At 43.2% G+C, this 27,003-nt stretch overlaps 3 protein-coding genes across 3 annotated transcripts; 1 reads left to right on the top strand and 2 right to left on the bottom strand.

The window, feature by feature from the left end:
* The first annotated feature begins 212 nt into the window (after positions 1–212).
* On the top strand, positions 213–7,912 carry LOC124702602 (probable serine/threonine-protein kinase SIS8). Its single transcript, XM_047234765.1, has 9 exons — positions 213–296; positions 384–445; positions 704–2,552; positions 2,632–2,709; positions 2,892–3,044; positions 5,831–6,142; positions 6,292–6,414; positions 6,784–6,871; positions 7,631–7,912. Exons 3-9 carry the CDS (start codon positions 924–926, stop codon positions 7,798–7,800), a joined length of 2,553 nt encoding a protein of 850 aa, XP_047090721.1. The 5' UTR covers positions 213–296; positions 384–445; positions 704–923; the 3' UTR covers positions 7,801–7,912.
* Positions 7,913–9,327: 1,415 nt separating this feature from the next.
* On the bottom strand, positions 9,328–10,098 carry LOC124702604. Its single transcript, XM_047234767.1, has 3 exons — positions 9,998–10,098; positions 9,745–9,844; positions 9,328–9,634 (listed from the first exon to the last, which is right to left on the bottom strand). Exons 1-3 carry the CDS (start codon positions 10,002–10,004, stop codon positions 9,529–9,531), a joined length of 213 nt encoding a protein of 70 aa, XP_047090723.1. The 5' UTR covers positions 10,005–10,098; the 3' UTR covers positions 9,328–9,528.
* A 1,316-nt stretch (positions 10,099–11,414) lies between these two features.
* LOC124702603 (sucrose synthase 1) lies at positions 11,415–17,233 on the bottom strand. The gene is made up of 15 exons (XM_047234766.1): positions 17,145–17,233; positions 15,824–15,942; positions 14,982–15,111; positions 14,742–14,893; positions 14,447–14,636; positions 14,233–14,351; positions 13,925–14,141; positions 13,743–13,838; positions 13,487–13,660; positions 13,283–13,399; positions 13,021–13,187; positions 12,692–12,916; positions 12,284–12,602; positions 11,963–12,207; positions 11,415–11,871 (listed from the first exon to the last, which is right to left on the bottom strand). Exons 2-15 carry the CDS (start codon positions 15,931–15,933, stop codon positions 11,685–11,687), a joined length of 2,448 nt encoding a protein of 815 aa, XP_047090722.1. The 5' UTR covers positions 15,934–15,942; positions 17,145–17,233; the 3' UTR covers positions 11,415–11,684.
* Positions 17,234–27,003: the final 9,770 nt, after the last annotated feature.

Raw genomic sequence — 27,003 nt, 5'->3', positions numbered from 1 at the left:
CTTTGACCAAAGCTGGATCATTTAAAAATTATGCTGACGGTGGTTTATATCACGTTGCCATCTGAAAACGACAACCAAGGTATTTAGAAGGGCCGCCCCTTGCCCCAGGTTAAGTGGCAGCTGAGGCTGGAATCTTCTTGAATAGTCTACATGAATAAAAGTATTTAGCACTAGTAATCATACATAGTTCAACAAAACCTAATGACAAGAAGAGTCAGTTGCAGTTAGAAGAACTGCCACGGATGTGTGGCTGACATGCGGTGGACGCAGACATGACCCGACCCATTGCTTCAAAGGTGAGTCAGTAACTCACCAACTCCTATCTATCTTGCCCCAAAAAACAATCATTCCAACCTTCGAGTCCACTCACCTGTTCATATTAGTGTCTCACACACCATTGGCACTGAGGCAAGCATTCTGAACCTGTTGCCTGAACTCTCAAGAGGTCAGTAACCTCTCTTCGGTTCTTTCTTTTCTATTAAGCTTCTGTATTATTTTTTGTATATCTTAACTTTGGCCGACTCAAATTCTTGTAACACGGCTTAATGGAAAAACCAGTTATGTTTCACGATTGTTAGCACTCTTACTTCCAAAAACTGATTATTTGCTGCAGTGTTCTTGTAGTTAAGTGTGTTTATCTACCATTCTTATCATGGCTTGGTAGGAACATGTAAATTCTTAATCGAATGTCTTGTCCCTGCAGATCAAAAGTTCTGACAAGAATTTTTCATCGAATCCCCCCAAGACGCTGGGTCCTGGGTCTATGAAGTTCTAGGTGAAATAGGACCAACACCATGTACTGAACTCCTAGGGGCAGACGGGTGAGGGATTTTTTTCTTCTTGAATTTATGCAAGAGAGAGAAAAGACAAGGAATCCTCCGTTCTGATTCTCTCCAAGGAGAAGAACACCCAAAGCAGTAAACATGGACTGGGTGGAACAACTTAACATTTATGATCTGAAAGCGCCAAAGGATCTGCCAACATCTGCTCCATTCAGTGTCACTAGCAACCAAGGATCACGGTTCCCTCGAGATTACTATGATGTTAAACCAATGAAGATAAAGCTTATTTGCAACTTTGGTGGTAGGTTCTTGCCAAGGCCAAGCGATGGCGAGCTTCGGTATATTGGTGGTAACAGGCATCTGATTAAAATCAGCCGGGACATTTCCTGGCAAGAGTTCATCTTGAAGACAACAAGATTGATAAGGAGAGCCCACACGATAAAGTACCACATCCCTGGGGAGCAAGTGAGCATGCTCATTTCCATCACCTCTGATGATGACCTTCGGCATATGATTGATGAGTGCATTGTGCTAGAAAGAAGCAGAGAAATGCTAACCATGTATCTCTTCTCTGGCAACGACGATGAGCGTCATGTGCATTTCATCGTACAAGGCTCATCCAATGCAGAAAAGGAAGCACAGTTCATTGCTCTTATCAACGGGGTCATCGCACCAGTTTATGATGAACTGAGAGCACATAGCCTCGGCAGATCTTCAGTCAATGACCTAGACCAGCTGATGTTTGGCAACAACGTGGAAGGATTGCCGGCAGGCAGAACAGAGGAAGCTCCAGTGTCCATCAGAACGAAGCCCTTGCAGAGTATCATGGCGCCACCAAAGACATCAAGTGGTCAGTTGGAGAAGATGTCTCCAAGTTCCGAGAGACGGATGGCTAACCAAGATTACAAGGCACACAGCACTGAAGGTAACGTGATCTCTGCAACCAGCAATATTGATAAAGCTTACCATGGTGCATCTGTGCCTCCTGAATCCAAGACACAGAAAAGCGGTGGTCTCGCTGTCTCAGGGCATCAGCAACAGACTGCCACGGAATCTTTCGGAAAGAGCCATGAAGCTACTGGGGTACAGGAGAAAATATCACCAAGGAAACAGCAAACGGCCCCATTAGGCAACAGTAGTGTGGCGACACAGCCATCGTCTAAAAACAAAAAATTCCCGGTGCCACCACATACAGGTCGGTCTGCCTACGAAATGCCTGCATCTTTGTCACCAAGGGGTTCCCAGATCACAGTCAACCAACAAGGCACTGATGAGAACACGATAAAATCAACAAGGATTGTTGCCCAAGAAGAAGCTATATTCCACTCAGCAGAAGACCCACTGACTAGGAAGATCAACAACTTCCAATTGCACAAAAAGGTGGAGATCTCAGAACCCGGTCATGAATCTTGTACTCCTGGTTGCAACATCAGTACAAACTTGCAGTATATGGAGTCGACAGCTGCAACCAGCAGCATGCAGAAGAACCAGCCTGCAGTTACTTCTACACCGGTCGGCTATAGCGGCGAAGCAGTACTACTTCCTTTTGCTTTTGCATCTTCCGACAAAACAACAAATCTGCAACCAAATATTCTGGTGCGTGCTTCAAGTGAGAGAATACAAGAACGACCCAGCAGTCCAGGACCAGATGAACATTCATCAGAAATCGCTCGATTTCGATCAGTTGGTACTGGTACCATTAATCCTCAAATCAGAACTACACTAGCAGAAGCTAAAGATAATGCTGCACCATCAATATCAGAGCCTGCGGTACATCTACACATCCTGTTTCATGTGGCATATCTGAAACAATTTAGTGTATAACTTCTGACTCTCTTTCTACTGGCAGCTACGTGAAACCAAGAGCACTGAACAATCTCTGCCTGCAAATGCACTATTGGGCAGAGATCTTATAAGCAATGTCCAGGTTTGTAGTTAATTTCACATCCAATCTGTAACATAAGCATATCAAGCTAAAAAGGCACTGGTACGAATTTTTTTATCTCAAAAGTATATAAAAGGAGATTTGTCAGAATGTCTTCACATAGATTTCTAACTTCTTCATTATACAAGTACTTGTTCCTAAAATTGATCTCATACAAATGGCAGATAATAAGCAACGAAGACCTCGAAGATCTCCGTGAGATGGGCTCTGGAGCATTTGGAACTGTTTTTCATGGAAAATGGAGGGGAACAGATGTTGCCATAAAACGGATAAATAACAATTGTTTTTCGTACCCATCATCACAGGCAGATAAACTGGTAAGCCTATATGATTTCACCCGCATTATTTGAAGTTTTTTTTTCAAGAACACGCGCGAGAACCGCGTGTCTTCTATATTAAGATAGGGAGGGGAAAAAACATCATGTACAAGAGAATTGAGTCTCAGATCACATGCGATCTGGCCTCAGCCACAGATCCACACCCTAAGGGGACTACTCACCCAAAGCCTCCACTCCACACAGCTTGGCTTTTTTCCAAAGCACAAACTCTTCTCTGATTTTCCTACAAACCTCAGCCGGCAAAGTGGCGAACTTGTCAAACACTCTACTATTTCTTTCCAACCAGATAGACCTAGCCACTAGCAAAACGAGTGTGTTGATTTCCTTCCGTCTGCTCCTCGGTACAGCGTCGGAAAGCGTTGTCCACCAAGGTGCAATTTCAGAGGTGATAGCAGGGGTGAAACGGTGTAGTCTGTAGTCAAGGAGCAGCATGTACCAAACCTGTCTGGAAAAGGAACATTGAACCGTGATGTGGTCCACCGTTTCTTGCTCCTGGCAGCAAAGCACGCACTCCGCCGGGTGTTCCAACCCCCTTCTGGCCAGGCGATCAGCCGTCCACAGACGGTTGCGGATAGCAAACCACATATGAATCTTGTGAGATAAAGGGCCTCCAGCCGACCATAGTTCCTTCGCTGCCAATTCCTTAGTTCTTCCCGAGAAAAACGCCAGGTAAGCTGATCGAGCGCTGTATCTACCCGTGGTCGATAGTTTCCACGTGAATCGGTCAGCATCACCGCTGAGTTGTATCCCTTGTAGCAGATCATAGATGTCCAGATATTCCGCGATTGCAGGGATGGGCGGCGTCCCTCTGATCTCTGAGACCCACCTGTCGTTAGCTAATGCCATGGCCACAGTCAATTCTCTTGCACCTGGCCTAATCAAAGCCATCAGATTGGGTGCCATCTGCTCAATGCTGCGACCGTCGAGCCATCTATCTGACCAAAACCTGATTTTAGCACCGTTGCCGATCTCAAACTTGGTGCAAGTCTGGAACATCTCTTCCGCTTCCGATGATATCCGGAACTTCAGGCCATCCCAAGGTTTATCTTCCTCAGTCAGAGCAAGCCATCTCCATCGCATGCGCAAGGCGTAATTCAGAATTCTCAGGTTCTTCATACCCAGACCACCAAGGTCCTTTGGGGTGCAGACTGTGTCCCAGGCAACGACACAGTGCCCCCTCCTCGCTTCAGATGTGGCAGACCAGAAGAATCCCCGGAGTAGCTTGTTGATCGTGGAGAAAAACCAAGGCGGGAGATCGAGGGAGAGCATGTGGTAAATCGGTGAAGCGGCAAGCTTGGCATTGATGTAAACTAACCTGCCACTTTTCTTCATCAGCGCCGCCGTCCAAGAAGGAACTGCACTTGCGACCTTATCCACCAACGGCTGAAGATCAGTCTTCGAAAGCCTTGTTACTGAGAGCGGCAAACCGAGATACTTGATAGGAAAGCTTCGTATTGGGCAGCCCATCAGCCCATTATTTGAAGTTCAGTCAAGGGTACTAGTTTCACAAATTTACCAGGTAAAGAGATAGATACTATGACCAAATCTTATGCTTCCTCTGTTTTTTTTAATCTCATGCCACCATCTTCAAGAGCAAAATCAAGAAACCAGAGTATCCCAAAACCTCCACATGATGTAGCAAAAACTAAGCATAGATCCAGTGGGTAGCCGTATGAAATAGCTTACAAAGAAGAAAGAACTACAAAATCGTTGGGGAGCGGTGTTTTGGAACATGGGTCCATATGCTCTCTATATTTCGAAATGCATCTTACATACATTTTAAATTTTAAAAAAATTGAAACTAAAAGTTCGCACGTACATCTTCACGTGCTACGTGCTCATAAAGTCGTTTCATAAAAAATCAACTTATCATGTGACGTGTGTAAAAAAGACAAAATTCAGTGCTAAAAATAATGCTTTTCACAAGATAAACTTTCTCTTTTTTATATAGACCACACAAAATATTGGTTTTTCGTGAAACTTGACGAACGCATGTATATTATGAAGATGTACATGTAGAATTTTTCGTCCAAATTTGTCGACATTTCAAAATATAACTTTTTAGTAGAGGGAGCATACGCACCCGGGAGCCGAATTGAATTTCCGAAAATCGTTGTATTTAAAAAACAACATCATTGCGACAACATTATTTAGACAACCATAAAACACACATTCCAACTAAAATTTGAGTCTTTATTGGTCTATGCATCCTCGAAAATCAATTACAAAACATATTTGATATACTTCTACGTGGAGAGGTCAAAGCCAAATAAACAATCCGCGACATCGGGTGTCAAGCTGGGCATTCGATGAACAAATGTTATATCCATTTTTCTCCATAAAAGAAGAAACAATTTTTATTTGCCTTCAAGTTGTGCTTTACAAGATTGTCCTTTATCAAAATATCCCTCCCAATCAGCATACATGGATTGTACGGAGAACTGTTCGTTGAATGTAAGCTCCGCCGGAACACATCTTGTCTTGATTAAGGAGAATTCTCATTAGTCGACCTAACAAGTCAGTCCACACCACAAATTTTGCTCCAATAAGAGTGTGCTAAAGCTTTCTTGTACCATTTGGCATAATTATAATCATTAGCATGGATAATTTTAGACGAATAATCTGATCGTACTATTTCAGCCAGTGCATTATATGTTGAAAGAAAAGTGTATTGCACATGGACATCTAATTTGTAACATAAACTGCAAGGGTTGAGAGGGAGAAATGCAACATGTATCCATCATTATACATATCTTATCATGCAGATAACCGAATTTTGGAGAGAGGCCGCTATCATCTCAAAACTTCATCACCCCAACATTCTGGCACTTTACGGTGTCGTAAACAACGGGCCAGGGGGGACATTAGCTACTGTAACAGAATTCATGGTCAATGGGTCTCTAAAAAAAGTACTCGGTCGCAAGGACAAATATCTTGATTGGCGCAAGAGGATACTTGTTGCAATGGATGCAGCCATTGGAATGGAATACTTGCACTCCAAGGACATTGTCCACTTCGATCTGAAAAGTGATAACCTGCTGGTGAATGTTAAGGATCCCTCTCGTCCCATATGCAAGGTATTCCAGTAGCATAAGCTTTTTAAAATAATTTTATGTTTTGAATGCAGACAAGTAGGGCAAGATGCTATAAATTTATGAATCATGTTCATGTATGTACGATGGACTTTTGCATATAAATGATGGGCATAACAGAGAAGCAACTACAGGTTGCTGATTTTGGTTTATCGAAAATGAAACAAGCCACCATGGTTTCTGGTGGAATGAGAGGAACTCTTCCATGGATGGCCCCAGAATTGCTGACAATGAGTGGCACTAAAGTATCTGAAAAGGTATTATTCTGAATCTTTTTAATGACTCGAAGTGTGAAGATGTTATAAGCAGCAAAAAAAAAAAGGCATTGTGTGTGTTTCACGATTTCACTTGATATTGTGCACAAAGGTATATGTACAAATTATACTTATCAGTCATTCTCACATGAATGTAACCTTTTAGAAGTTTCTGTCGTGGTGAAGATACTTGACTTGTTCAGTGAGAGTTATACTAGTATATATCAACTAACGAGCACTCACTTTCAACAAGAACTAGAGGATTATTTGTATGGTTCATGAACACAAGAAAGTGTAAAAACTAAAGCACATCGCAAGAATTTTGTGAAGTATCTAAATTGTACTCAAATATAGCTTTTTATGAAAACGCAGGTTGATGTCTATTCTTTTGGAGTTGTGATGTGGGAAATTCTCACCGGCGAGGATCCATATGATGGCATGCACTATGGAGGAGTCATAGGTATGCATACAGTAAGATCATGTATAACAGAAGGAATATTTTCTTCTGAATTACTTAAAACATTCTATATCAATGTCATTTCCCTAAACAAGCATGATGTAGTTCTCAAGTTCAGTGAACCAAAAGAGATAGCCGTACAAGCAAAAGTTTTACTTCTATAAATACATTTACTGCCAGTAGCCCTACTTGTCATCCTACTTACACACACACTCTCACTGAAACCCATGACTCTATAACAAAGAAATTTTGACTTCAACCATGTGTCTGTGTATGTAATTAGAAATTAAAATGCTCAAAGTATATTGATACTAGGTTCCAGTGGTAACTGTCTAATAAGGTGTAATAATTTTGCAACCAGAAAACGGTCAGCCTGCGAGCCTGGTCTAATTCCAATCATGGTCTATTGGATATCCATGTTTAGCCTCTTTTATATGGTCAGAATTTTTACAAAAAAAACTAGTATTTGATGTATCGAAGGTCAATAGAAATTGTAGTTTTTCCCAATAATTTACCAAACGAAAAATAGAAAAAACAGATAAAACTGCAAGATTAGTAAAAACATGGCATGATAGCTCTGCCCGACCTTGTCCCAGAATCCCAGTTACTCATGATAATCAGGAAAGTAGGCAGTTCCTGGTCAGTTATTAAAATCTACCAGGATTCCATGAATTTTCCCATAATATAATGTTCCGCGTATTCTTCTCTATGCATCCTAAAGTAGGAATGGAAAATTTAAATGTTAACGATGGGAGTGTGCAGGGGGTATTTTGAGTAACACGCTGAGGCCACCAGTGCCAACTTCATGTAACCCGGAATGGAGGAAACTGATGGAGCAATGTTGGTCAACTGAACCTTCGCAAAGACCTTCATTCACTGAAGTTGCTACCTGTCTTCGTGGCATTCTACGAGAAGCAAAAGTGAATCTCTAAAGTTAATATGAAAGAATTCGAGCTATTTGTAACTCTCTGCTTGCTTGTATATCTATTGTTCCAGCACAAATTTGGTGCAAACACGAAATGTGCTTTGAGTTTAAGATTGCAACTGTTCAACTTTACTGTCACCAAAGTTGGCTATGACTGGAAGGTTTTGATCTTAAAAACTTGATGCTACACAAATTTGTTACTGAAACATCTAGTTAGAGAAAAGTTCCACTCATATTTGGCTACCTACAAACTTTCAGGTTGTCTCCCTTCCATGTTCCTAACAACAAGCAATTCCTTCTCCAACCAGTCCTTACATAACTCGCATCCTTACTGTATATATCACATCACTAACAACCATTCTCGTGCACAAATAGACGGGCGAGACAACACATCATCAGTGATCTAGTAACAACACAGTATGGTTAATATGGAGTATGGACGGTGTCCACACAGGAGCTTACACAACAAGGCTAAGTATTTGGCGCAGCCATCCTTATTTTGTCAATCAAACAAATTATCTCCACCCTTGCTAATAGACTGAGCTTGCAATAGGAAGTATAGCAAGAAATGGCAAACTCTCATTTCCATCAAACTTATTTACTATTGCAATGATATGTGTATGATCTCTCAACACAAACAAAATGTTCTACGTACCTAATGACCAGATATGCATAGACATGAATAACAGTATCCATTGCTGGGTTTATGTGAACAAGGCAGTTCCACTGCAATAATGTGCTACTCATATTTGCAGTGGATCTATAGTTAAGTAGTCATGCATTACAATACCACTCTTAATCCTTGTTAAAACATATCTTAGTAAATTTTTTTCATAACCACCGCTAGTTGCATTCATGTATTGCCAGTTCTGTCTTGACGGCTAATGCTTTAGATGCAACATAAAGAACATAGAGTTTGCATTAATACAAATTGCAAATATACTTACAGCTATGAAAATTATTTATCCAATGGAATGACTGACTACGAAATATCTTCAAAAAGTACTGCATTACTATTATCTTCCGATATGCCTCATATTTATTCTCCATGTTATGTATGTCATGATAAAATTGCCAGTTTTCCCAACATTGAGGCAAAGATGTTTTTGCGTTTATAAAATTAAAATACTAAACTAATTAATCAGAAATTGAGAATATCTGGTGTTCAAAACACGGGGATCGTAGGAATGACAGCTCAATATCATATTTGATACTAGGATTTAATCAAATTACATCAGAACATTGAGATTGTTCCAAATTTGACTATCTCCATTGTTTTCAAGGATATACGCTATTAAGTGTAGCAAAAAGATCTGAAAACCCGTAAATATGTTGCATAACTTCTATCGCATATTGATATTTAATCAAAGAAAATAATCAGCCATGCTCCCATTTTCCCACTATTTGGTTTAGGTTCTAGAGTACAGGTTATTGTAGTCACAAATCTTAGCCTGACAATAGCATGTAAAATATTCCACAGCTTAGCAATATCACAACGAAAGTGTGCCAGTAAAATCATAGACTGAACGGAAAATAGCTCACAGAACCAGAACACTGCTTATTAATATCGTGAATTCAGGATTTCAGAAAACTAGTGACCCAACTTACATTGCATCCGAGAATAGTTTAACCATTATTGAGGCATAAAGGATCCACAGATGCAAAGGTACAAACTTATGTCACTGGGAATCGTAATAATGCGGCGGCGCCATCGCAGGGTCGGATCCGGCGAGACCTACTTCTTGGCATCTTTATTCTTGGTGTCCGTGGAGGACCCGGCGGCGCTCCCAGAAGCCTGTGCCGCCTTCTTGGCGGCCTTCTCCTCCAGTGCCTTCTTGTCCCTGCGGCAACAACAGATGCAGGATCCGGATCGGCAACGGGTCAGACCGCCCATCCAAGATTCAACCGTGGTGGAACCAATCGGAGGAGATCATGGAGAAAAGAAACAAACCTCTCGCGGCGCTGCTCCGGGGTGAGGCCGTCCCCGCCGTTCTTGGAGTTGGGCTTCCTCGCCGCCGCGCGCTCGCGGTCGCGCTCCCTCTGGCTGCCCCGTGCGCCGCCGCTCACGAAGTCAAGGAGGAAACAGAGCAAGACGAAGAAGGAATCACCAGGAATTGAAAACAGCACCACGCATAAAGTAATTCACAGGAACAAGATGAGAATAACAGGACGCGCATAGATCTAATTGAGAAAGATAAGGATATGAGTCATCTTGCTGCCTCCTTGCCTTGCACTGGATTCCGCCGGAGAAACCTCGGCGACGACAGGAGGAACTCTTATCTGTCTGTTGTTCTCTCTCTCGCCCTCTTTTTAGGGTCTATATAGCATATTCGCCCAAGGCGGTCGTAGTTACGCTTAACAAGGAATTTCTTCCCTCAAAAAAGAAACAAGGGGATTTCTGCAAAAATTAGGTCGCCCTATGGTTTTCTTGAATGAAGGGCAAGATATACATTTAAATTTAGATACAATTTGTGAATTATTTTTAGACAGGCGGCGTACTAGCGCTGTAACTTTATCTAGAGGGGATTCGGTATTGTAGGTTGGTGCCTCTCACCCAATCCATCGAATACTCTTCCGGCCTATGGCGGCTTTTAAAATTCTTACTCTAGAAAATTTTCATAGAAATTTGGAGGATTTAAATTCTTATATATTTTTTACGGTGGTTGTTTGATTCGCATGATTGAATCTTGTAGTAATATTTTCTCTATTGAATCATTTGTATTATATTTCAGAAAAAACACTTTTATGAAATTCTTTGGTTTTTCTGTGATGGAATCAAATAAACTTCAGTGCATAAGAAATGATGAAGGATTGGAGTTTGCATGACTTTGCAATCCTAGGCTTTTCATATTCCAGGGCTTTTAAAAATCATGTGAATGGAAAAAGGCCCTTCAATCCCCACTCTACCTAATATGGTCGAATTTACATAAAATGTTTGTCTGCTTGGGGGTGGGGTGGGGGGTGGCTGACGGACTGGCTGGGACCATCTCATGCGAAACCGGCTCGGTAAAATGAAGACTAGATTTAAAAAATACACTATAAGTAAGCAATACATGCAAAAATCTAGATTAAGTGATTAACACTAACACAAAAAACCTTTTTTGGACCGACGGTGAACCCAACAATGTTTGTTGTTAAGCTGAAATAAGTATTACCCACATCCCAAAGCTTAAGACTTGTATTTTTTAGAAAGTCGAACGAACTATGTCAAGTTTGACCAAGTTTGTATTAAAAATCATTAAAATGCAAAATAGAAAATCAATATCATTAGATAGATAATAAAATATATTTTCATATGATACTACAAAATATCATATTTGTTGATAGATTTCTTCCAAAAGTTTGATCAAACTTTACTTGGTTTGATTTAAAAAAAAAAGACCTTAAGTTTTGGGATGGAGGTAGTAACATTCATTATTCGCAAATTTTGTAATTTTTAAATTGTGTTGTTAGAATTTACAGCAATCACATGGTCGGGCTTTTATTGCTCTTCTCTAGAGCAATGTAAGGTATCTAGTGCACCGCAACAGAGCTAAATATCAATGACAGAGATAGATGCAGAGGTCGCTTTGCCACTTGTTCAAGAGAAAAAAAAACAAAGATTTTCTTGGCAACGAGCAAGGATGCTACTATTATTTCACAAACGGCGCCAAGGCCGCTACTATTATTCAAGGGTAACATCCAAAGAACACGAAAAGCACCAACAATACTGGCACACACCACATCCTTCTGTCTCGACTCACTCCCACTGCTGAATCAAACTAGCACATCAACTCGACCTTAACTCTAAAAGAGCAGCGCCTAGGAAGAAAACCAACGCATTCTCAAATCTCAAATCTTTCAGAAATCGAACACCCTTCTTCTTCTTCTTCCGGCCGAGAGGTGGCCAGATCACTTGCTCGAGGGCTCCCCCTCGACAGCCAATGGAACAGTGCTGGCCATGGTGCGGTACTTGAGCGCGTACAACATTTCCAGGTAGCGGCGGGTCTCGCGCCTCTCGAGGTTGGAGACGTACTTCCAGAAGCCATAGACACCGGTGAGGGTCATCAGCCTCTCAGAGTAAAGCTTCCAGGTGTATCTGAATAACATGGGTCAAATGACAGTGTTTAGTTAGTTGCAAAACGGTAAAATTCAGAAATAGAAATCAGTGACTAAAATAAGTTGCATACTTCTCCTCAATACGCTGAAGCCCTCCCAGTGAGATCTTGGTCCAGTGGCTGTGGTCTCCCTGGCACTTCTCAAAGAACTCAACGAGCAGAGCCGAGGCCTTGTCACCCTGGTAAGGATCAATGTGGTAGCCGGAGACACCGTTCACGATGATCTCAGCTGGACCACCATATGCAGTTGCAAATGTTGGAAGACCACAGGTCATGGCCTCGATGACAGTTAGTCCAAAAGCCTCATAGAATGCAGGCTACACAGAAAGGAAGCATATGAGAACAAAGATTTTTTACAAGGCAAATGATTCTGTTTATGCAACATGTAGGTACCTGCACAAAAGCACCCTTGGTGTCACAGATGTAGCGATAGAGCTCAGCATTACGGACACGGTTCATCTGAGCAGAGATCCAGCGGATATGGCCATTCAGGTTGTACTGCTCAATAAGGTCAAACATCTTTTTGAACTCAGCCTGCTCCTCCTTGTCCTTTGATGGGTTGCCATGGTCACCACAAACAACCACAAGGTTAACAAGCTCCTGCAAGCGAGGGTTCCGGCCATACAACTCAACCAGACCAGTCAAGTTCTTGACACGGTCCAGACGAGCCATCGAGAAGATGATTGGCTTGTTCCTGTCCTTCAGAACAAACCTGCACAATGTAATCTAGTCAGATTAACAGCAATGCAGGCAATCCACGAATGCAGAACAAGCAGTAAGAAACAATTCCACACTTCTTACTTGTGCTCATCGTTGTCGACATCACTGTAGAGTAGCTCCTCAATCTCTGGGTGGAGTGAGGTGAGCCTCCTTTGTGACTCTGAGTACGGGAAGTAGATGGACATGTCCGCACCAGGCGAAACTATGTTAAACTTGGGATCAAAAACATCGATACCGTGGACAACACGGTACATTCCAGGCATCGTGAATGCCATGTGAGACTCGTACTGACCAACGGTGTCCTTGCTGAAAAGGAAGAATTTTCATTAGATCATGAAAAGATAAATACATTTCACAACAACACTGAAATGAATATGAACAACAAAAGTTTAGTTGTACAGAAATATTACTTTCCAGCAATCTCTTGGAAGGTACTTGTGATGATGAAGTCCGCGTGGTTCATTGCAATCAAGTCAGTGGTGAACTGGCATGAGAAGTGGTAGTGATCCTCAAACTTCTTCCAGTACAGGTCAGAATTGGGGTACTTGGTTTTCTCAAGCGCATGGGCAATGGTACACTGCATACCAACGAACGGCCAAGGTAACATCAGAAAAATTATCAATATATATGAGGTAAATATATTCCCAACAGAAAAGTAAACATAATTCATACATGAGTAACGCCCATCTTGTGTGCAAGCAAACATGCAACAAGGTTTCCATCACTGTAATTTCCGATGATCAGGTCAGGGTTGGCCTGGAGCTCTCCAGAAATCTCGTGCGCCACATCCTGCAGAAACAGGGAAAGAGTCAATAAGATATTTGTGTTAACAAAATGAGTGCCGAAAAAGGTATGATGTTGAGGTTAGGTATCTACATCAGTGAAAGTCTCCAGGTATGGCCAGACTTCAAAACGTGAGATCCATTTGCGAACAATTCCATTTTCAGTTCTGAATGGCACACGAAGGATGTGGGTGTGCTCAGTACCGAGGACCTTCTCAAGACGCTGACCGCAGGTCGTGCCGGTTGCATCAGGGAGAAGCCTTGTAACCTGCAGGGCCAAAAAGGAAAATGTTGTGTTTCATAACGAAATAGATGAACATTTTTATTTTATCATGAGATATCAGACTTACAATAAGGATCCGTGGTGTGATGTCGAGTCCTTGCTGCTTGATCCTCAAAAGCATCTCATTCTCCATAGCACGGACTTGATCCAAAATGTAGACAACCTTTGGGGAATCGTAGCACAAAGATTAATGAGAACAAGTCTAGTCAAATGACCATGTATTCATGCCAAAACTATGCAGGATTTTACCTGCCCTCCGGTGTCAGGGTACCCCAGGACATTGGCTTGTGCAAAGTAACCATGTGGAGAGAGGATGACAACATTGAACACCATTGGGATTGTACCAAGGAACTTCTCAAGTGTGGACGGGTCAGGTGCCTCAAGAAGGTCGAGGAGCAGGTGAAGGGTCTCTTGCGCACGCTTGGCACAATCACCCCAGCCCTTTTCCAAACCAAGTTCTTGGAACCTGTATTTGTCCAATCAAAAGAACAGTCGGTAATATTAGTGCTTCCTAGTCAAGAACTTACAGCAATGACATAAAAATGATCATTAAGTACCTGTGGTGGAAGTCCGAGTACGGGGTGTCTGCTGGAAGACCAGACAGATGCTCCTCGGCCTTCCTCAGAGCTCCCTGGAGAGCACTTAGACTGCGGACTCTGTCGTTCATCATCATAGGCTGGAAGAAGCATACAAGTTTTAATACATCTTCATTATTCCATTAAATGCGAAGTTCAAATAAAGATCAAAGATAAAAATGAAAGATTATGTTACCATGCCCTTGTAGTTGTGTGCACGGAGGAAATTGAGCAAAGGGTACATGCTCTCCTTGTCATGGAAGAGCTTTGATGACAGGTGCCTATTGAGGAACTGCACACCGTTGCCAATGGACTTCGACAGGGAAGGACGAGGGAAGGAGGCATTGAATGGCTCAAAGTCCAGCTCAAGCACAAAGTCTTTGTTGCTGCCGAAATATAAAAGAATTACACAATGTTATCCAATATCATCGGTGTAAATGAACCAAATGATCAGTAAAGTATCCCAATTCTATGGTGCAGTTTTTTTATACCTTCCTTCCACAAGCTGTTCCTTGAACTGCAAGTACTCAGGGACACTCAACTCCTCGACAGCAAGCTCGCTCACGTTGACTCTCACATACTCCCAGACACCAGGCCTAGGGCGGATGGCAAGTGCAACCCATGGGGAGATGACGATTGCCTCCTGTATGATATACAGCAGTGCAACTGATTACAGCAAGAAATAAAGTGAAAAATGGATACTGAAGTCCAATGAGGGGCTAGATGCAAACCTGCGCTGCCCTCAGTACATCCTCGAAGGCGCCGTCCTTGAGCTTCTCGCGCTCTGCTTCAGGGATTGCAGTGTTGTACTCAGCGATGATCTGGTGGGGCTGCAGCATTCCCTTTCCAAGGTTGACCAGCCTGCACAAAGAATTATCATAATTCAAAACACATAAGATCCACCGATATTTCTGTACATAAGAATTGGAAATTGCATTCAAAATGTGAAAACAAAAGTCGTTTTGAAGTTGCAACTGAATTTAACAAAATTGTAACAAGCTCTCCACACCACCCTGCTGAATAAGAAACATGGCCCTGGCTATGAGATTCAGTTAGACTTTATGCTACATAGATCCTGTCAGATCTAGGCATGGACTTAACGAAGTTATTTGAGAGTCAGTCTGATCTTATGCTACATAGATTTTGTCAGTTCTAGGTATGTACACCCAATTGGTACACCATATTCAGGAAGTCTTAGCACCTGGAGAGTACGGAATGTAATCATTCTATCTAGTTGCACAGTATTGGATCTAAGAATGCACATGCAGTCAGATCAGATATCAGTTCACATAATTTCGAAAAATCAGATGGTGTGTCATCACTATTCAGTACTAGGGCAGAGCTAATTAAGTACTATCTAGAAATTTCCAGTAGCGCAAGGAACACCTGACATCGTCATCAGTAGATTTACTTACAAGCTGGCATAAACATATAAAAGAAACATGCTAAGGGCAAAATGTATGGTTATTTCATAAGAGCAGACAAGAGCAGGAAAATCTGAATAGACAGGTTTGTTTCATGACAGTGCCGAAACTGAACGGAGGGAGTACAGCACAAGGAAATCGGGTCAAACCTGGTGAAGACGGCGACGAGCTCATTGGGGTGGGCGGAGAGGGAGTCGCCGATGCGCTCCCTGACGCTGTGGAGGCGGCTCAGCACACGGTCGCCGGCGGCTTCCCCCATTGCTCAAACCTGCACGGCAGATCAGCGAGAGCTTCAGTTCAGATCATATAACCCCATAAAATAAATCAAGCCAGAAACCCAGGAACAACACCCGGTCTTCCCGGACACACGTCTGACATTCTATCAGAAAACACCGGTAAGATTTGAGAAACATGCAAAGAACATATGAACCAGAACTGAACAGAAATTGCAGAAAAACTAAAAAAGAACCGACGCCGCCAACTAGAGGATTGAGAGGCATACGAGAATCAAGACGGAAGAAGGCTTGAGAGGACTGATGAGTGGTGAAGGGGAAGGGTGCGCATTTATACAGATCTGAGGGTAGAAAGCAACAAGAAATCCCAGTGGCCTCCAGGCAACAAGTTCTTAGCATCTTGCTCCCGCCGACACCGATGGCTTGCATGAGCTCCAGTAGCCGTCCGTTGGAACCGAAGCTTGCTGGCAAGGACAAAGAGTGACGCATGCGAGAACCTTCTGGACATGAGATCAGCGTGGGGTTTCTTTCTTGCAGGCCATGACAAGGAAATTAACACTAGCCGTGGGAGTTAACAGAGAAATAATCTGAAGCTAACCATGGCTATAATTTGCACAAGCAAGAAAGAACCGTCAGTGTGTTCCCCGGCTCTCCGATACAGACAGAAGCACACGAGAAGGAACGGATAAGACAATAGAAGTTGTCAGAGGGAAGCAAGAGAAATGATCAATATAATACTAAGTATAATACTTTAGCTAGATCTAAAATGATATCCACTTGATGACTTGGAACTGAAACCTTAAACCCAGAGAATGATGGGAGCTTGCTAGGACCGCAGATCCGGAAGCTTCCCCACCAGATCTCTTCAGGTGGATGCCGACACAGATCACACCGTCAGAGAATCCACACCATGAGTGCTGCTGCTATCAAGTACTATCAACTATCCCCCTAGTACAAGAAACCTGCCTAAGATCAAAGCACAGGCTTCAACAAATCGAGCCCCACATTTTTTTTTCTAGCTCGTGAGTCCAAGAAAATGAGCAGAGTTATAGCTGGTCAGTTTCTAAATTCCCACCGACACCATCATATTCGATCAGGCATGCATCGACATTACATTAGCAGCAGAGTTTTTAGCTGCAGCGAGTAAGTTGTACCAGCAGCGAAACTGGCAGAGCATTGTTCTATAATCAACCAAGACAGTAACAAAGCATCATTGACAGGAGAAATGTTCCTTTACCTTCCGCTTCTTCAGAAGAACCCAACAAACGCAACGCACCACGAGGAAGAAACCGGGTGAACGCAAAATAGTGAAACCAGGTGAACGGGAATGGATTGGTGTGAGGAGAGTTGTGCCCCGAGAACCCTATTTATACACGGATTAGCAGGGGGCACGCACCATCTTCCTCCCCTCGTCATATAAAAAAATGTCGACTGAGGCTTGCGAAACAATTCAGTGCATTTGCTTTGCACTGATCCGATTGATTTATTTTCATGTATTGTTCTGTGCAGAGATAAGGCCGTATTACTCGAATGTAGCAGTGCTTATCTTGGGGAGGTTTCTTTTGCATTCAAGCCTTTTGGGATTGTTTGGGGAGCAAGCTACGGATCAAATAAAGTGCAGGATCATAATTTGGGCGAAATTACTGTTGAGGATTGGCTAGCACGTCAATGCATATCACTCACCCTCGGATGGTAACAGGCCGTCCCCTTCAGTTTCTTTATGTAACGCGCATGTGTATTTCAAATTTAATTTTGACCATCAAAATAATAATGATAATAATAGTAGTACGGAAAACCACCCTTGAACTTGGGAGCATATGCCCTTGGTACACCAAAATTTATCTTTTTTTGCAAACGACACAAAAAATGTCTGTTTTCCGCGAAATCAGTTTATGAGCACTTATAATGTCAAGATGTACCCATCAATTTTTTGTTCAGTATTTTTTAATATCTTGAACCATGTTTAATTTTTTTAAAACCGGGAGAATATGCTTCCGGGTGCAAAAAAACACCTCACACATAATAGTATATTAATATGTTATTTGCATGGCTCACCAGCGATATCCTTAGAAAAAATTAGGTACAAGATCAGGGTATCACTTTGTTATCATTTAACTCATGTGTCCATTTTCTTACGAATGACATGTCACTTTCCGAAGGAAAAAGATCTTGTCGGACCAACAATATGTTATTTGCAATTTTGTCGTGTAGGTTGTTTTACACTTTTGCACGTCGTATATTGTCTTGTGTGAATATGGATGTTACGTTGTAACGATTCTAGCTGTATTGTGAACAATTGTTTTACTCGTGTTGTGGATGTGTCTTTGTATTGTTCTATACATTAATTCTGTATTGTATAGTATACCCTTTATTTTTATTGGTGTGTTCAGAATGTTACAACATTTTTTGCAAGTTTGTTTTCATACATTTCAATGATGTTGCATATGCATATCTTGTATGCGGCGTTTTCATGTTGTAATCGCTGTTGGGTGAATTAGATTTCACATTTAAGTGAGAATGAACGCCAGGAGACGGTGTCGATGCCCATTCAACCGACATGTCCATTTTTATAAGAAAAACAAATATGAACTCTCACTTATGGAGTATCATCGAGGATTGTAGTCATATGAAATGCTTGCATCACTTGGGGGCAATTAGTGTTGAATTTTTATTGGGCATGATAGTTATTTTGCACTGGCGTCATTTTCTTGAAGTGTTCATTCGAAGAAAAGTATGTGTCGAGTATTGCTGAGTATCTTGCTATCTTCTAGTGTGCCACGCGCACTACAGAAATGAGAAATCTCCAATGCGTCAAAAAATTGAACTTACATCACCATTCTATGAAAGAGTGATACATTTTTACAACTCACAGATCATTTTATTTCGTATGTCAAAGTTCTTATCTTTTTGTACATTTATTAATTATCCAATTGATATTATACCTTATAAATATTTTATCAGAAGCAAACACCTGTTTTTGTGCTAACACAAGACCAATACAACTTGAGTACCTTGTATATTAGTCTATTCATTAATTTGATCACCAACATGCTCTAGTCCAAGGGAACTTACATACGAAACTGGTTCCGAAACATAGATCAGATCGTATGAAACAAATTGCAATGACTAGGCAAGAGGGATCCCGAACTGGCCACTTGACTTGAGAGCTGCCATATACGAAAACAGAGGGAGCTTGAGGGATTAGTCGGTAAGCAGACGGCATTCCTGTTTCTTCCAGCACATAGAATCCTCTGTGCACACAGCACACGGTTCTTGACATACCAGCTAGAGAGCAACTTTTCCGTACTCGAAGGGACAGGGCTCCTGCCAAAGGACGGAAGTTAAACCATGCGTGAGTCACTGAGTGAGTAGCATTTCCCAACAAATTATTGGATGCTTTGCTCCGAATGATGAGAAATCTTTGGGAGATTGGTCGGAGCTGGGATTTGCTTGGATTGGAAGCAAATGTAGGCCCCATTTTATCTCATGTGGATCTGTACTTATAACCAAACTAAACCACATTATTTGCTTGGTTTTGAAGGATTTACTTTCTTTCCCCAATACCTTTACGTTAATCGGTATGAAATAGCTGTTATTTTTATTTAATTTTCATGGTGCCTTGTCAACTTTTAAATGGCTCAATTGTCGTGCTACAATGTAGATGCTAATAGTAGATCCAACATTTTTTTGTTTCAGTGATGGACAATTTATAAACATCTTTTCTATTTGCAACCCGAGTGCTCTTCATTTCGTTAGTAGTCGATTTTTTTGGTTCATTACATATATGGTAGATCATTGTGCCGCTTGCTTTTTTGTGTCAATCCCTTATTTGGCACAAATTACATCCCCAATTATACTACTCCGTATTTACATGTGAACTCCAGCTAGGAGAGAATCAAACGATCTTTCTCTCATAGGGCACCAGCCTTCCGATGTTGGTCTCCGGTGGCTCCCTTCGCCGATGGCTGTCCGTAGTGGATGGGGGGGGGGGGGTCGTTGAATCTCGCGTGTGTGGACCTGTGTAGCTGTAGGGTTAGGGCCTTTGTAGCTTAATTTTTTTTGAGCGGTCGACATCCTGGCTCTGGCGAAGGAGACATCGGTGATGAATAAAAGTGTTCCAGATTCTCTCCGGTGCGGTGTTCTACTCTGTTGTTGGCGATGGATCTAGGTGGAAGTCTATTCAAGAGGGCATGGCGTGGCGGCGTTGGCATCCTTGTGGTGGACTTGTGTCCTCGGGCTCGTCGTTGCGACAGGGTGCTCGCTCGAGCATCGGAGTAGAGCTCGGGAGGTTGTTAAGGAGTGCTTGCAGATGATTGTCTATGTTAGTGATAGCTTGAAGATAGTGATTCTTGTGTTGGGTTTGTGGTTCAAGGATGGCAAGCTTGGTTTCCTCCTTCGACATCGTCGCGTGGGGGTGCTAGATTTCGAGTTTGATGGTGTGTCTGTGTGCTGCCCTGTCCAGATTCATTCAACGCTAATAGCTTTGCCTTTCAGAAGCTACTTTGGAGGTCCACAAAGCTACAAATCAGTGATGAAGCCATGTCGAGATTGGATGAAGAGGTGATATGTCCAATGTCTCTTGGGTGGCTGCTACATTGGTGTGGGAGGCGAGTGACCGGCGTTGGTATTTTTCTTAGGGGTTTGTTTGGTCTAGATTGTAATTTTCCATTTTAGATGAGAGTGCTTTTGCAAAATCTAGGTTTCTTCTATCTTTTCAGTTCTATCTTGTAACTTGATATTTTATTCTATAATGAAACTCATACTAATGAAGAAATTACTAGCCTTGATACTGCAAAAGTACATTTGGTATAAATTGTTAACACACACACATATATATATATATGTAAATTATATGTCAAAATATGAATTATAATAAATATTCTACTCCATCTGGTCCATATTAATTCATTGATTTACTACATCAGTGACAACTAATGTGGATCCGGGGGAGTAGGAAACAATCGAATGTATAGGTGTCATCTTATGATTGGAAGAAAAATCAACTTATGTTGAATGGAAAAGCAGCTAAATGTCAAATAGACTCCTCGTGTCGAGCTAGTTACAAACTTGCAAGTAAAATCATGTGAAGAGTAAGTTAGAGCAAACTCTAAAATCAAAATAGGGTCTTCAACAAAGAAGTCGCCCCCACTGCTCGACGCGGAATTGATTGACATGCATCCATGTGTACTCTGTTAAATAGTAGTACTCCCTCCGTCTATAAATAGATGTCCGAGATTTGTCTAAATTTAGATGCATCTAGACACTAAATAGCGTCTAGATACATCCAGAATTAGACAAATCTCAAACATCTATTTATAGACAGAGGTAGTACTAAATAAAATAAAATAAATATGGCACAAATCTTACGTGTATAGCATATGCAAGCATGTGCATGTCAAGTTTGAACGTAAAATACGGGAGTATGTGTGAAAAATACAAAGTCTATTAAGGAATAGTACAATAATGAACGAGATTTTTACTGTACAAGAATACAAAGTTCTGTTTTCACTTTTCTGTGTAGGCCGCAAACAAACGTGCATGATTTATATCAGTTTTCTGAAACTTTGGAATACGAATTTTGAGATTTGCACTAGGCCGGGCCGTGGCCGTGGCCGGACACCAAACTACTCTGTCCTCCATTTCCTTGCACGGTCGAGGAATGAATACTAGTACTACCTTGCCTGCTGGTACCTGGTAGTGCCGTACTGCCGTAGTGGTAGCGCACACACGTATTTGAACGTAAAATTGTCGATCATGCAACGCGGCCGCCGTGGTTTCGCAGCCAGACCGGTGAACCCACGCCTATACCTGCGGGCTGCCGGTTCCCAACTTCCCATACTTGGGTTGGGCGCACACAGATTTGGTCTACTGGACAGTCAGCCAGTGGATTACCTTATGAAATTACGTGTTTTGTAGACATATTTCGTATTTTGATGCTCCTCCTCACAAACAGATCCTATGTGTAGCTGTGTTTCTCAGTTTACTATTCCGAAACCTGGTCGCCCATTTCCCGCGTCACATGTAATGGTGCTATCGTGAAAAAGAAGGACCGGATTGAGTACATTCAAAAAAGCACTCTAGTACAGTACGGAGTAGACAATAGTTTGTGAGGAGCAAAGTTCGTTTCCTCGCAAAATCCATGGATAAAATCTCTCGAAGAACAAAATCCAGCATCCTGAAAAAATAAATCCTATCTCAATATAACATGACATGCAATTGCATGTTCTTGAAAAAAAAGCATCCTGAAAAATTAAGTAGAGGGTCACTCACTAATGGATATTGGATAAGTCAATTGTTTCCTAAGGCCTCTCCCAATGATATGCAAACTACTGACAAGTCACCGTACTGAATGTGAAAAGTGTGTAATGCTTGATCCCTTTTCTTCATTTTTGCATTTCTTATTCCGCTTTTACGATTTCTTGCTTATCTTATCTTACTTTTCTAGTTGTGCTAAGTAATGCGCTCTTTCTTACTGGTAAGCTTGATTTTCGTCAAATGTCTCTGAAGAGATTTTTTTACAAATATATCCCTTTGCACATCGTAGTCATCGAAAATATCCTCCGAAACATGACGCCATTTTGCATAATACATCGAAATTTATGTTTGTTAATTTTTCTAACAACTAGAACACATAACACATGGTCATCTCGAAGGATTTTATTTTTTAAGATTTATATCATTTTATTTATTTTTTCAAAATGAAAAAGGCGATCAATCGCCGGTGATAATCAAATTACCACCGGGGCACCAATATAGTGTTGCGCCGGCCGTAAGGGGGCTTAGAGTTTTGCACTGGCCCGAACCTGGTCGACACTTACACCCGACACACCAAAAATTTTGTACGCTGGTGGTATTTAGGCATCACTGGCGCCCCTAAATTTGGTGCGCCGGCGACAAATAGCACCGGCGAAAGGACGAGATGTCGCCTAGAGGGGGTGAATAGGCGTGTTAAAAACTCTTACGAATTTGGCTTGTAAGAATGCGGAATTAAACTAACGTTTATTTTACAAGCACAAATCCTAAATATGCTAGGCTTGACTACGTGCAACAACAACAACTAGAGCTAAGCAAGATATGCACAAGATATATGTAGCACAAGTGATAGCAAGATATATGTACTTCAAGCACGATGGCTATCACAAGAAAAGTAAGCTCGGGTATTGTTGCGGTCAGAAACCCACCGGCGAGAAGCGACGGGCAACACAGTAGAGCCGGGAGGCTCCCAGGACTGCGGCTGGCTCTGGTCCCTCGAGCGATGACCCGCAAAGCCTCGGCACGCACGTCCGATGCTGGTGCAAGGGCGTGCCACCTAACCTATACCTGGTCAGGAAGGTGATGGATTTGTTTCGCTTAGTTTCCTGCATGGCATACACGTAAATATTAAATACGAGCCTCGATCGGCTCTCAGGTTGTCCTGTGAATCGGCTCAAGGAGCCGATCCACCCATGATTCGTACGAGGTGTACGATCACATGGTGGTCCTGCTTGATCAATATGTAGCTAAAACGACCTACGACGATTTAGGGTTTTCACCACATAATCGGAACATCCTACGCGTGATTGAGCCCGGCGGCCACGCACGGTGATCATAAACCGACCCTAGACAAGGCCTAAAAACCAACATGAAGTTGATCCCCGGAACATCCTGTCTAGGGCTAGCAAACTACACCCTACATGCCACCGGATCCTTCAACCCGTTTGTAAGGCCTAACTATGCAGATATTAAACTAATCCTTGAAGAACAAGGAGCAATCATAACGGATCGGATCTACTAAATAATGATCAAGCGAGGTGCCGCCCTTACACCTAAGATAGGTGTAAGGACGGCTAGACGTCTAAGGGTTGCACGGACGAAAGCATATGATACGATGAAACAATGCTAACCCTAACACATATATGATAACTACGTTGCTCGCCATCAACAAGGCTTCAGCACGAGCAACGCATGAACAGCGAATAAACGTGTACTGCCTAGATCGCAAGATGCGATCTAGGCAGCATGATGCTTACCCGGAAGAAACCCTCGGAACAAGGGAGTTGGCGATGCGCCTAGATTGGTTTGTGGTGAACGTGATTGTTGTTTATTTCAGAAACCCTAGATACATATTTATAGTCCGTAGACTTTCTAACGTGGGAGTAATCCCAACCGTGCACGAGCCAAATTCTATCTAACCGACAAGTATCCTACTATATTTACAGATACACGGGCAAACTAGCCCAAACTTTGTATACAAGGCCGATTCAATGTATTTCTTCCATGTATATTCTTCAAGCCCATCTTAATCGCGGCCCATCTCTGATCCGGTCAAATTCTGGTGATAACACATGCCCCCCTGGTTTTGGAAATGACAATTCCAAAATCACTCTGCTTTTTCTTCGTCGGGTCATGTCGTGGCAGAGCAGAACCGTCGCAGTATCCATCATCATGATGCCTTGCCTCCTCAACTTCTCCGCGTGACCTGGCCAATTTTTTTTTCTTTTGGGCATCACTTCTCGGAAACTGCTGTAGCATTGAATCTCCACTATATCCCCTCTTTATTTAACCGCTCCAAACAGTTCGCCACTTCATCCCCTTGCTCTGTTCTAGCCATCGGCACCAAGAAACCCCAATCTCAGAGCAATGTCTTCCTCCTCTTCCTCCTCCGCCTCGTCGGATCTCTCCTCCCAGACCTTCTCCTCCTCCTCCTCCTCCTCCCGCGAACCCACGCCAGAATGGGATCCGGTGGCGGCTCAGATGGCGGCGCACGACGAGCACGCCCCGGAGGAGTGGGACCAGGAGGACCACGCCTCCTCCGTCTGGTCCGAGGACGACAAGTCCTTGACCAGCGGAGATGAAGACCTCCAGTTCCTCGCTGATGGGGAGCTGGAATCGGAGAGCGAGGACGACTCGTTCTCCTGGGACGGTTACACCCCCTCCGAGGAAGAGGAGGAGGAAGACGACGACGATGACTCCCTCGAAGGTTACCCACCAGCGAAGCGCCTTCGCACCTGGTGGGATGACGGCGACAGCGACGATGACGAGGAGGATGAGGCTCCCGTAGAGGGCTATGGGAGCAGCGACGAGGAGCCCGCCGGCAGCAGCGCCGACGAGAGCTCCGAGGACGACGACGAGGGAAGCGACGGCCCGTAGACTAGGATCTACTAGTATAGGCTTAGTAGTAGTAGTGCATTAGGCATTGGATGATCCTTTTGAGAGCCATCGGCTCTTTCGTGTAAAGCCGATCCTTTGAATCAATAAGAACTGTTCTTCCAATTTGACTCTCCATTTATTCAATTTCAAGTCTTCCACTTGCCGCACTAAGAACCGATAGCAACATATCGGACTTTCCCCCTAAAACGCCCATGAGGCCACACTCAAATATCCGACCATGATACTTTGCAACCCTGAAGCCGATGGCTGTTCATCGGCTGTTTTGAACATCCAGTCTCCTTCAGGGATAGTTTCGCCGATGATGTTCCTTCATCTTCTTGCAGTACCAGGACGGTCCAGACCCACCTTTGAAGAGGGTTGTGATACAGAGTCAGGCGATAACACCTGAATCGGCTTCCAAAAGCAGAGTGTCTACTAGGCCAGCTGCCCCCCCGAGCCTCAGTCAAGGCGAGAACAACGGTGAGGACACACAGTTCAGTCGAAGGGACTCGAGCTCGAGCAATTCTGAGAAAACCACCACGCAGGGCCAGCCAGACTTGCCACCGTCGGCTTCCAAGAAAAGGTCGGCCTACCGAACCCGCCGTTTCCCAAACTCTCATCAAAGCGGGGCAGGGCAGCCTACGCATAGAGAGCCGATGCATCGAGAGAGCTCGCAAAGAACCGCAAGCCTCTCCATTAAACCAGGAGATATCAAACGTAACTCCATCCTTTCCTCGGCTGATTTTGCTCGCTCGACCCCTTGTCGTTCTTATCGGTTAACCTCTTCCTCTGCAAACTGATGACACCTTTAGTGGGGATGTCGAGGAGGTACCCATGTCATCCGCCACTCTAGCAACTTCTACGAGTGCAGTTGAGAAGGTGGCCAACTTGGCCAAACCGACAGCAGAAACACCAGAGCCGATCACCTCTTCTTCCGTTGAAAGCCGATATCGCAGACAAAATGCCAACGGCTTGATGAGCAAAAAGCTGCCTTGTACGCCAAAACTTACACCTCTGACCACACTGCTGAACTGGCGACCTCGCGCAAAGGGTTGGAGGTCCTCGAAGAGAAGGTTTGGGCGACAAAACAGCTCATTGAAGCTGGGGAAGCTCTCATTGTTCACTCCCTCGAGGAAGCAGAAGGCCTCGAAGCTGAACTGAAGACCGACTTGGTCGAAATCCGCGTCTCGAACACGCAGCTGGTAGATCCTGTGTAATTTGTACTGGAGTCGATGGCTGTGCATCGGCTTTGTTTCTTAGTTCCAAAGTCGATGTCTGTGCATCGGCTGTACATCATGAGAGAATTTTTTTTTACTGGCCGATTTTTCTATCGGCCCCCAAAATTTCACTGCACATGTATCGCACATGTTCATCCGATTAGGTGCCCCCCGAGCCGAATCTGCCAGGTAACTGCGGATATCGGCTCTGTAGTTAGCCAAGGCACTGTATTTGAACGTCGGCTCCGTTAGGACCAATGTTGACTTCTTCCAGCTCATCAGCCGACGTAAACTCGTATCTCCGCTTTCCACCGCCCGTTGGATCGACGTTGAACACGGGCAGAACGTATGGTGAGGATAATTTTGGCCGATTGCTGGAATCGGCCTCCATGTTGATTGACTCGCTCAATGAAGGTTTACATCTTGGTCTTGCTTCAGTATAACTACGTGACATGCTTGAGACGAGATTATCCCTTTTTATTTTTTGGGGCCGATCACAAGGATCGGCCTTGCCACGTTCGTCCATAGATTTTGCTCTTGTTACACTGTCAGGCCGGTGGATAAGACCAGCCTCACTCCGTCCTTCGTCACGTCGATGCGCTCGCAGTCGTCCAAAGTGCCTGAGAGTGGCTCTTGGCCTGTCGTCTCCCAAACGTTCATGCCAGCCGTGGAAATCTGTCAACACCCGGATTTTTAAGTCCAGATGCCTATTATGTCATTCATCGCAATCCCAGGATAATGTTGTTGCGA

This window comes from Lolium rigidum, chromosome 3 (genome assembly GCF_022539505.1).
Source record: "Lolium rigidum isolate FL_2022 chromosome 3, APGP_CSIRO_Lrig_0.1, whole genome shotgun sequence".
Classification (NCBI taxonomy): domain Eukaryota; kingdom Viridiplantae; phylum Streptophyta; class Magnoliopsida; order Poales; family Poaceae; genus Lolium; species Lolium rigidum.
Note: the sequence above shows the minus strand (reverse complement) of the source record. Positions and strands in the feature narration are given on the sequence as shown.